The 12,254-nt window shown below is 36.3% G+C and overlaps 1 protein-coding gene across 1 annotated transcript in view; it reads right to left on the reverse strand.

Annotated features, from left to right (window-relative positions):
- The window catches only part of LOC148946038 (uncharacterized), a 158,787-nt gene that overhangs the window by 117,734 nt on the left and 28,799 nt on the right, over positions 1-12,254 (reverse strand). The window contains exon 4 of the mRNA XM_089097987.1: positions 5,383-5,467. Coding sequence (XP_088954113.1) covers positions 5,383-5,467 — 85 coding nt within the window. The remainder of the gene's footprint in view (positions 1-5,382; positions 5,468-12,254) is intronic.

Raw genomic sequence — 12,254 nt, forward strand, 5'->3', positions numbered from 1 at the left:
AGTGCGGACTTCTATGTACCTAGAGGTATTTCTTCCCGTTCATGTTTTTCTGTATTTTATAGAGGTACGCGGAAATAGAATAGTTTAAATAGTGATATTAAAATTACTGGAAACCCAAATATATTTAGAAAAACCATTAAGGAACTGCATTTTGCTGAATATGAGTTTTGAATGATTGATTGATTTACTTGTTCTATGTTTTGTTGATATGATGTTCCCGGAGGAAGTACAATATATGATATTATTTTGTATTTATTGTTTAGTGTGGTGGTATTAGTGGTGTCGGTGGCCAAGTGTTCTTTTTGTTTTAAGGATTTTGTTTTCTCTACTTCCCCCACGGACAAGCTTCGCTTTTTAAGGGAAGTAACAATAAGTTTTGTTGATGTTTTTATTTCAATAAATCCTTCTCTTCTCATAAAAATGGTAAGATCATTTAAGTCGCACTGACTTTTCAAAGAACCGCAGGCCTTTTCAATTTCCACTCAATTCGTTTGTCCGCGAGTCTCCACTCCAACACTCTATAGTTCCTAGTCATACATAAATTCGCATTTGCTTCAAACTTCAAATTTGCTGTTGACAAGGCAACAAGCTTCGAACTTCTACCAGTTTCCATTCAAGAATTACTCAGGTTTTCAATTTCAAGGCTAATATCGTGGAATGTTCCGGAATGAAAACATGATAAGAACCAATATTTGACCTCCCCTTAATTTGGTATTTACAGGTTCTTAAGTCACTTATTACAACAATGAGGCTAAAAATGCAATACGAGCATCGCAAAACCCATGATCTAGATGATGACTTTACAGGCAGCACGACTGACTAAACCCATACCCCTTGCACTGACCTATACTCCACGATTTTGCAGGTTTTTCTTCTTCTTTAATCTACAAAGCTAACTATGATTCCAGCAATGAGTAGTTCTTCAGTGGAACGAACGATTCAACTTATTGTTTTATCGTATAGGTAACGGTACAAAATACCATTACAGCTGGAAACAACTGAAATAGATACTCGATCATTTTCCAGTTTTTTCACCCGTGCGTTAATTTTGAAGACTATTATATTAAACCCGAAAAAATGCAGAATCAGAACCACAAACGACTTCCGATGTTTTTTTTTATTATTTCCAAATAACCCCAATATACAAAAACCTTAGAGGCAAAAATGACAAATATCTAATGTTGAAATTCATAAGGCGAAATACTCCTTTTAAACTTTTCACTGCAAAGTTCTTCAGTTTACGACTTAAAGAAAGAAGTTGAGACTTAAAATAAGATAAAATATGCAAAAATAATACCATGGAGCTCAGTTATTTGACATGACTATGGTACAGAGGTACTGCGAATTTTGTCCCGATCAATACTAGCTGTATTCCTGCAAAGCATGGAACACCTCGGCAAATAACGAAAGGTTGCCCACATTCAAAAATTGGACACACCAGGATGAGTCCTCCACGACTGGCACGAAATATATCACGTATGGCACGAAGAGGAAAAGCATGGCGGAAATTGTGTCACCCATGGCAAAACAAGTGGTGAGCCAGGATGTACACCAGTTGGCGAAGACGAGACACTTTATTAGCAAATATGACCCGAGGATCCATCTTTCTTATTCCCAAAACCATTCTCAAAAGGTGAAAAAATGAGCCCTTTTGGTTTCATGAAGCGCCCTCTGCAGCCCCAAACCCCTTCATATTTAATCCCACTGTGTGATTTCAGCGGAGGACGGATACTACTAAATGAGTACACCGAAATTAGCCATTTAAATTATAAAACAAACAGTCATTCAAACTTCATCGGAATGCGAGTCATTTCAGAAACAATAATATACAAGGTGCAAAATTCCCATAAAATTAGCACAAGGGATTCACAGTCGCTTAATCTGTTAATATTTACATCATGTTGTGCTAAAGACGGCATAAATCTTTAAGTCATTTATTAAAGTTAGAAAATGTAAATAATAAGCGGCCATTTTCAATCTATGTCAACTTAACTGGAATTGGTCCAGTGGGTTATGAGCAATCCACCACATACGTATGCAACTTGATGCTCCCTCCAAGACGACGTCTTTTTCTGAACCAGCGTACATAATGTGCATTGTGTACATTGAAATTGCGTATATACGCAATGGTTCCAAACCTATCCACGTCTAAGGTATAGGCTACATATATCAATGGTGATCGCAAGGCTCCAGTTATTTTTCTGAGTGATAATCGTTCCGAATCCTACTTAATTGTCGCTAATAAGTACTTTCATAGTCACCTTCTTAAGTGCTTTGATAATAGCTTTAGCCTTACAAATATTACGCTAGCATGCGTATTAGTTCTGCATTCGGTTTACATCTTATGTATAGCCAAATTTGGGGATATACAGTTTAATGTTAAGTGTTGAAAATTATGGCACGCGATATAAAAAAAAGAGCCAACCCATAAACATAAACAGCAAAAAGTTCAGGTTGACAAGGAATATTCTGAGACAATGATGACATTTTCTAATAATGTGCATTTACCCCCAAATATTTTGATTTTCATACCGTATCACCTTTACTCTGTGAGATATGCAACCAAAATCCCTGAACAAAATATTGGTTTTAGAATGCTCCACCCCCTAAGCTAACTCAGATATGCCGTTGAAGCAAGGAGAGAAGATTTGAAAGGTCAGGCCCACTTGTCAGCAATTGTTGAAGCATCACTCTTCTTATGTTCAGCATCAATTGCTCCCAACTAAAACGTAAAAAAAAACAATATCTATCATCATTAACGATGGGAGAATGTTTCATATGTCGTTTTTTTTTCAATCTTTGTTTTAAAAACAAATTAAATAAATATCCCAAACCTTCCAGACAAAAGTCTTGGGAAACAAAGTAAACTATGAAAATTTCAAGGCGATAAGGAAAATTTTCTGAAAAGGAATCGACATTTTCGAAAGATGATTTGTGCCAAAATATCCGAATTTTCCAGTTTTCTCAAATTTTTTCACAAAGAGGCTCTGACATTTCATCCCCCTCCCTCTTGTTTTTATAGTCTTTTTCAAATGAAGGTAAAATATAAAATATAAATTAAGATCAACAGAAATAATCATGTATAATGAGGGGGATGCTCGCCCCTAAATTCCCCGCTTTTAACACTGAAATTGCACTTTACTTTACTGAAAGCATTTCAGCTTCCCTCTGCTAGGACCTGGCACAAGACCGTATCCAGGGGGTTAGGGGGTTTGAGCCCCCCTCCCGGAATGTTTGTACGGCTCTTAAAAACGTAACAAAATGTATATAACCAAATTTTTGATGCGTTTTTTGAAGTCTTTTTTGTAACCCCTCAGAAAAAATCCTTTTAACCCCCCCCCCCCCGAAAAAAACTGGATATGGCCCTGCGCGGCATCAGCATTTTTCCAGTTTTCAAATCAGTGGTTTTTCCCCTTTTTGGAATGGGAAACATAGATTTAGATACCAAGAAAACATAATCTGTTTTATTACCGTCTTTGCCACCCATTTTCTACCACACGTAGATGCGAAACCTTTTTCCTTCTAGAATGTCAGTACTAGGTTTTGGCTACTGTAAACCATCGAATTCGCATTCGTCGAATACGAATAAAGAAGCACTTCCATGCTCAGGACATTGTGAAACAACCAATTTAACTTTTTGTCCCGTTGCTTTTGTGAAAGAGAAAGCGTTCTTGAAGCAGTGGGAAACAAAATTTAATATGTAGCCAGTATATCGTAAAGAGCTGAAGTTTGTCACTTTTTAACCTCCATTTTATAAAATATATTTTTTATTTCAGTTCTGTTCTTTCTAAAATCATGCCCAGGGTTATCCTAAATACGATGGAATTGTCTTTCAATTGTTCAAAGCTGACTGACTGTCCCAAACTCTGCTTGAAAACATTTTGGCCCTATTCGGGCCATTATTCGCTTTCAACGGAACAAAATAGCTTTAATCGGTACTGTCTGTAACAAAATCTCTTAAACCACTCAAACAGGCGCTAGAACTTTAAATTTCTGTCCGAATAAGCCATTCTAGATAATCTACAACCACTGGTTTGATACATTCATCCATAAGGGGGGGGGGGGCATCTATGACGAACGTTTTGGTTTTAGGATTCTCAGATACATCACATTTCACGGTATAATTTTCATTAAAATTTCACCTGATTTTTGGGCTTATTGAATCATTTTTGAGTCCTTTTAAATTTATCCCAAGAAAGTTATTACCAAAAAATTTACATAGCCCTTTCTGGGGTTATGCAAATTTTGTTACTCTAATAATTTTTAATACTTAAATCTAAAATTGCTTCATTTTGAATATATGCAATCAACACAAAGAGAGATTCGGTTGATGTCTACAGTATAATTTGAACTCATCTTTTTTTTAGATTCTGGCTTACTACTGACATGTATTGCTATTTACTTACAGTTTGTTACCATGAATTGTTTCATATCTTATATAAGCTAATGCATGCTCTTTTGCAGTTCCCTCTTTGCTTTTTATGGAAAAGCAAAGTTCGCTCTTTGCTTTTTTTGTAAAGCATACCATATATTAAATACGTAACCTAACCTAGGTACCATTTTCCCCCTTAAAACCCAAAAACATTCGTTTAAATATTGTAAATCATTGAGAAACCACGGCTTTGCAGTCATTTATGTTTAGCGGTCTCTTGGAAATAGCCTGTTTGACGGGTCTTATCGTGACTGGTTTCCTTGTACAATATATAGCAGTGCCCGCAAAATGCAGGAGTACCCCTTATTTTTCAGGACAATACGTTTTCGTTAATAATTATCTGGTAAACCCTAACACAGTCATTATCAGGAGTCCCCTTATCAAATCAACACACGTTGGGGATTTCTCCCTCAAGATGTCTGAATGAACCAGGGAAATCATCTGATAATATACTTAGGTAGTTCTACATACATTCCCCCCTCCCCCCCCACTTCCTTGCATCTAAGCGTGTAAAATAGCATATAACGACCTTACTCTAGCCTCGTTTTTCGAACACACTTAATGACTTGAGGTAACTATGTGGTCATCTGACTTTGCAGGAACTCTTTATTTGTCAACTTCTGAGTTTTAAAAAGTGGAAATATACCATGTTGGCATCAAATAGCCAGCTTTTCAACCATTATTTGTTTTTCACAAAAATGTTATAAAAGTAAACAAGCAAAGCAAGAATTTGGAAATCGAACAATAAGCGTTACATAAAACGTATTTCTTTTAAAATACATAAGTAAAAAAAAACAATATATATATATATATATATATATATATATATATATATATATATATATATATATATATATATATATATATATATATATATATATATATATATATATATATATATATTTATATATTTATATATATATATATATATAGTCTAAAATCATCTCTACCTCGTGAAATTTTTGAGCCGAGTTTCGACCGCTCTTTGACGTAGACAAATCCTCGTTAAGACGGTTCCGATGTCTTTAGTTGCTCCTAAAAAAAAATAAAAAAAATGTAGGCTTACAATATAAAGAAGAGAATAATCGTAGTCAATGAGTTAATAGAAAACTAGAGCTCGCAGGTTCACAAGTCCTTATCCTTGAGCAGGGATTAGGGATTTTTTCAACGGGGAGGGTCAAATACACCAAAAAATACTTCTTTATGTCAGAAATTTTCTAGTTCAATAGGAGGGGATCTTTGGGTGAGTCTTGTGATATTCATCATGTGTCCCATGTGCAAAAGTATGATAAAGCATCCCTCCGAACTTGCTAACATGACTTATAAAGTACTCACCCCTTGTATGGAATTTATACAAAATTTAGGAATCCATCTGCATTTTCTCCCAGTCGTATCAGATGGTACGACGCAACAAAAAAACACAAAGGCTCAATTTTCTTTCTAAAAGGCTTTTCATCAGAAAAATAAGTAACGTTGCACTTAATGGTACACACGAAAGAAGTCAAGTTTGGTTAATGCTAATTAAAAAAAATAGGATTAATATATAATAGTTTAGAAATTTTTTTTAGCTATATATTTGCACTTTAGGGGGTGGGGTGGGGGGAATAACCTAACCTAGGTACCCCCTCCCTAAACCCCAAAAAACAACAGTTTAAACATTGTAAATTTAATGAGAAACCACGCTATTCGATCAATTTAGATAGCAATTACCCGCTTTACGGGTCTCCCTGACTGCATTCCTTGGACAGTCTATAGCGCCGTGTACAATTAGTGCAACAGTACCAAAAAATATTCAGACGTCTGGGGTCAATGTCATATAAGAGTGTGAATTGCCTTGTCTTTAATACTAAATTATTTGTACTCATTTAAAATAAAGGATTTCTGGTGTAAACAGTTCATAGTCACAAATAGTAGTGCGCTGAAAATAAAGTGTTTTTTTCACACAAAGTCGGCATTTTTCGACAAAGTGAGCACGAGACTGCAATCTTTTGTTCACACTCCATCTTCACCGCGTGTTTACCTAGTAATTATCCCAAAACAGACGACACGACCAGCTCAATAAACTGATCACTACCGTGCCATGTACAATTTTAGTTAATACATTGATGCCAAATAGAACAACAGACAAGTGAAAAGCAGAGTAAACAACTGACAAGATCAAATAAAACTAAATGCCACTTAAGAGGTATTTAACCCTTAATCTATACTTACCGTGTTACTCCCAAATGAAATACCCAATAAGTTGGCCCACCAGGCAAGTAAACTGGGAGGGGGCTTCAGACCCACATACCTTCCGTACCGAAATTTTTGAGATTTTTTTTTAATTTTCTCTATAATAGACCTGTCATTTTTATTTTTTTACGAATCTGTCCCCTTCCCTGAATAATATCCGGTACAGTTCCTTTATATGATAAGCCTCTCTAAAGAAGTCTAACAAGAGATGCTACAATTGCTACAGTCAAGAAGACGTGTTGAAAAACCCGTTTTTATGAGATGATTCAATGCACCGAAGTAGAGAACTACAATGTATAGAGTGGTTTTAATTGCGTATATGATATTTAAAGTGTTGTTTTTTGGGGTTATGGGGGGAGAAAAGGGTACCTAGGTTAGGTTACGTATTTCATATATGCTATGCTTTGCCTCCCCCCCCCCCCCCCTAATGTGCAAATATATAGCCAAAATTCGTTTATAAACTATTATATGTTCATCCTATATTATTTTATTTCATTATCATTAACCAAACTTGACTTTTTAGAAAGGCCCATATAAAGGGATTCTACCTAAATTCCCAAGCATGAATATATGTCCAGTAATTTTTACATTTCCAGATTGACATTTAAAAGGATTGGCTTCGCAATATATTGCTAAAATCAGAAGTAATTTAATTTCTAAATTTGTAAATTAATTTATATTCAACTATAAATTACTATGTTGCATAATGACATTTATATTAACATATATAAATACGTTTATATATTTACATGAAACGGCGTTTAAAGATGCAAACAACATAAACTTTTGCATCCGCTAAGACCAACCCCGCCTTCAATAGTGCTTATTTCCATGAATTTTCGTAATTTTTGGCGTTCAATCTACTGCAATTATTATTTTCTGACTGTACTTCAAAGCTCAATAAACTGCAATCCGTCCTCTCTATAGTTAGATTTTTTACATTTCAGGGAGAGGGGGGAGGGTCCAAACCTCCTAAACCCTTTTTCTGGCTGCATTCATGTTCGCTTTTTTTTTTATTTTTTGTTTAAGATAAGATTTATTCATAATCAATTAATCATACAAGAAAATACATTGTGCTAATCCCCCAAAGGCTCCTAGGCCTGTAATAGAGGGGGAATACATACCGTTTAAATCAAACACTAAATCAATATAAAAACATTAAAATAGGCCTACATTGAATAATCCAATCAATACATACAATCCAACCTTTAGAAGTAGCATCGTCAACTTTTCAAGTAGATTTGACCCGTCAGGGAGTTTAATTGGATTTATGTGACCAGATCAAATCAATTGATCTAACCCTAAAACCCAAGATAATTTAGAACAGACAAATCTATCATGTTATACCAACGCAGATATGTAAAACAGCTTTATAAGAGCGACAGGTCAAAGGTCAAAAATTGACAATTTGCCAAAATATTAGGTACTGGTGCATTATGTGGACACTGCTAAAGAGGTCCAGTTTGGTTAATGCTAATGAAATAAAATAAAATAGGATGAATATATAATAGTTTATAAACAAATTTGGACCATATATTTCCACATTAGGGGGGTGTGGGGGCGGGGTGGGGTGGGGGGTAAAGCATAGCATATATTAAATACGTAACCTAACCTAGGTACTCCCCCCCTAAACCCCCTAAAAAAACAGTTTAAATATCGTAAACGCCATGAAAACTGCGCTTTGCATTCCATTTCTCAATAGCTGTCTCTTGAAAATAACCCGTCTGGCGGGTTTCGTCTCTCGTTAGTATATAGCAGTGTCCACATGATGCACCTGTACCAAATATCATATTGAAATAGGCAAGATCAAGAGATAAGGGTAATCTCTTCAGACCGACGAATTAGTAAGTGAAGGCCTTGAAAAGGAGGTAATAAAGAAAATACGCACCTCTGATTTTAGAATTAGGTACACGTGGCTGTCACCCCCTCCCAATAATAGAGATAGGTTGAAACAGCGTCCCTGTTGGATAAGAATTAGGTAAACGTGGCTGTCACCCCTCCCAATCATAGAGATGGGTTGAAACAGCGTCCCTGTTGGGTTAAGGGGTCATTTAAAAATGACCCCTTAATCACAAAGGCCGTTAATTAGAATAAAAATAGCTCTTACGAAAGTACTAAAAAAAATCTTTGGCTTAAAAAGCGAGGTATTGACGAGGGGGCGAACCCAATCATATACGGAATAATTTCTGTTCGTTTTAAGTTTTGATGTTGCTCCTTACTTTCAGTTGAAATTTTTTTTTATTTTATTTCTGGTCGTTTTTCAAATAATGCTGGGAAATCCGGCGCCCCCTTCATAGCAATGCCCCTTCCCTCATGAAAACTTCCTCCATGAAAAGATCCTCCAACATAACCCCCAAGCCGCCTCCCCCCTCCACTACCAGGAAAAATCACCCATGAAAACGTCTGTATACAGAGACGACACACACATAGAGACGACTCACGCACAGAGATGACAAACACAAAAAGTAGACAGACACAAAGAGACGACACACACACAGAGACGACACACACACACACACAGACGACACACACACAAACACGACACAAAAACAGAGACGACACACACATAGAGACGTCACACGCACAGAGACGACACACACACACAGAGACAACACACACACAGAGACGACACACAAATAGAGACGACACAGACACAGAGACGACACACACAAAGACGACAGACACAAAGAGACGACACATACACAGAGACGACACACACACAGACACGACACACACACACAGAGATGAAACACACACAGAGATGAAACACACACAGAGACGATACACATACAGAGACGACACAAACACAGAGACGACATACACATAGAGACGACACTCGCACAGAGACGACAAACAAACAGAGACGACAAACACACAGAGACGATACACACACAGACACGACCCACACAAAAAGACGACACACACACAGAGACGACACACACAAAGACGATACACACACAGAGACGACACATATACAGAGACGAGACACACACAGAGACGATGAAAAAATAGAGACGACACACACAGAGAGACGACAAATACACAGAGACGACACAAGCACAGAGATGACAAACACACAGAGATGACACACACATAGAGACTACACACACATAAAAACGACACACACATAGAGACGACACACACACAGAGATGACACAAACACAGCCGACGACCGACGAATTAGTAAGTGAATGCCTTGAAAAGGAGGTAATAAAGAAAAAAAAACGCATTTCTGATTTTAGAATTGGGTACACATGGCTGTCACCCCCTCCCAATCATAGAGATAAGATGAAACAGCGTCCCTGTTGGTTACCCAAAATGTAATTCATAAGAAGAATTAAAATTCTAACAACTAAAATAATAAAAGAAAAAAGAAATTACTGCAAAAAGAATTGCTCGATCAAACAGTTCGTGGTAACAAACTGTAAGTAAGGAGCGACCCGGCTCAATGGTAACCGAAACTCTAGAAAACGGGTTTTTGATACCAATAGACACATCAAAAGAATCAGATTCCAATGCTGAAAAAAAAATATATAACTTTCATCAAGTTTAGTCCTACCCATCAAAAGTTACGCGCCTGAGAAAATTTGGCTGATTTTTGAAAAAAGGGGAAAAGACCCCCTAAAAGTTATAGAACCTTAATGAAAATCACACCATCATATTCAGCGTATCAGAGAACCCTACTGTAGAGGTTTCAAGCTCCCATCTACAAAAAAGTGGATTTTTTGCCAGAAGAAAGACCACGGATGCGTGTTAATTTGTTTTTTTGTTGTTTTTTTCCCAGGGGTGATCGTATCGACCCAGTGGTCCTAGAATATCGTGGGAGGACTCATTGGAACAGAAATTAAAAGTTCTAGTGCCCTTTTTATGTGATCAAAAATATGAAGGGCAACTAGGCCCCCTCCCACGCTTATTTTTTTCCTAAAGTCACCTGATCAAAATTATGATAGCCATTTTGTTCAGCATGGTTGAAAATATGATAATTATGTCCTTTAGGATGACTTAATCCCCCAAAATCCTTGGAAGGAGAGCTGAAAGTTTTGAAGTTCACCCACTGTTATCACATAGTATTGGTTTTCTGGAAGAATACAGACGTTTTCAGGGGGGATTGTTTCTGGTAGTGGGGGAGGGGTCGGGGGTTATGTGGGAAAATCTTTCCATGAAGGAAGTTTTTATGGGGGAAGGGACATTGCTATGAAGGGGGCGCCGGATTTCCCAGAATTATTTAAAAAAAGATTAGAAATTAAATATAAAAAAGTTTTATAACTGAAAATAAGGAGTAACATCGAAACTTAAAACGAACAGAAAATATTACGTGTATGATTGGGTTCACCCCCTAGTCAATACCTCGCTCTTTAAGCCAAAGATTTTTTAGTACTTTCATAAGAGCTATTTATTCTATATAACAGCCTTTGTGATTAAGGGGTCATTTTTAAAGAATTGCAGCAAAATTCGAACTTTAGCTTAAAGAGCGAGGTATTGACTAGGGGGTGAGCCCCCTAATATGCGTATTTAAAAACTATGAATATAAAAGTTCGTTACGTAAGTTAATTCGTAAGTTACGTGTATTTATTAGTAATAAAAACGTTCGTAAATAAAATTAAACAAGTTTCGAGAAAGCCATTTAACCAAATAAAAGTAAAATTAATATGCATATTTTGTTTTAATTATTCATGTACGGTGAGCCAAAATCAAAACCTGTATTAATTCAAAAACGTTCAAAAATTAAAAAAAAAAAAGGTTTTTTAACTGAAAGAAAGTAACGACGTTAAAACTGAACGAAAGGAACAGAAGTTATTCCACATATGAAAGGGGCTGTCCCCTCCTCAACGCCTCGCTCTTTACGCTAAAGTTTGACTTTCTCACAACTCTTAATTTTTTAAACACTAAAAAAAATTAGCGTAAAGAGCGAGGCGTTGAGGAGGGGACAGCCCCTTTCATATACGGAATAATTTCTGTTCGTTTTAAGTTTTAACGTCGTTCCTTACTTTCGGTTAAAAAAAACTTGTTTTTTTATTTAATAGCATTAAGAAATGACATCGGCCAAAAAGTGAGTCCCGTTATCATCACGACTTCAAAACTTTGAACTTATAGTTACCGACACAACAGTTTATTTGTCATGTTCTATTCCTTTACCTAATTATCTCCGAAAGTTATTTCAGCAACCTACTTTTTCAACAGAACTAGATGTGTGAAACGCCTTAAAACAAACAACTTACATAAAGCTGATGACGTATTAAAAGCAAATAAAGGCTGACTGGGAATAAGGGGTGCCAGACTTCTATCCCGCGATTAATTACGGTGTGAAAATTTGCTTTAGTCGATATTTTATTTGAGATGATTAAAGGTTATAGATTCCCGAAATTAGCTTCCTCACCTCCTAGGAGGACGCTACTCGGGCCTAAACAAACATTGGTAGTGTGTACGTAGAAAGAATACAAATCTTCTTATTTTGCTTATTTTTAATCTTTGCTTTGGAAAAAAGAATCTTGGTAGTTCTAAATGAGAGGATTTTCACTATCTTGAAAAGTGCTTTTGCTAGGCGAAAGAATCTTCCATGAATAAATTCAGAGCCCCAAAGAATTTATTT

Source organism: Artemia sp. Qi Xiang Cuo, chromosome 12, assembly GCF_049724085.1.
Source record: "Artemia sp. Qi Xiang Cuo chromosome 12, ASM4972408v1, whole genome shotgun sequence".
Lineage (NCBI taxonomy): Eukaryota > Metazoa > Arthropoda > Branchiopoda > Anostraca > Artemiidae > Artemia > Artemia sp. Qi Xiang Cuo.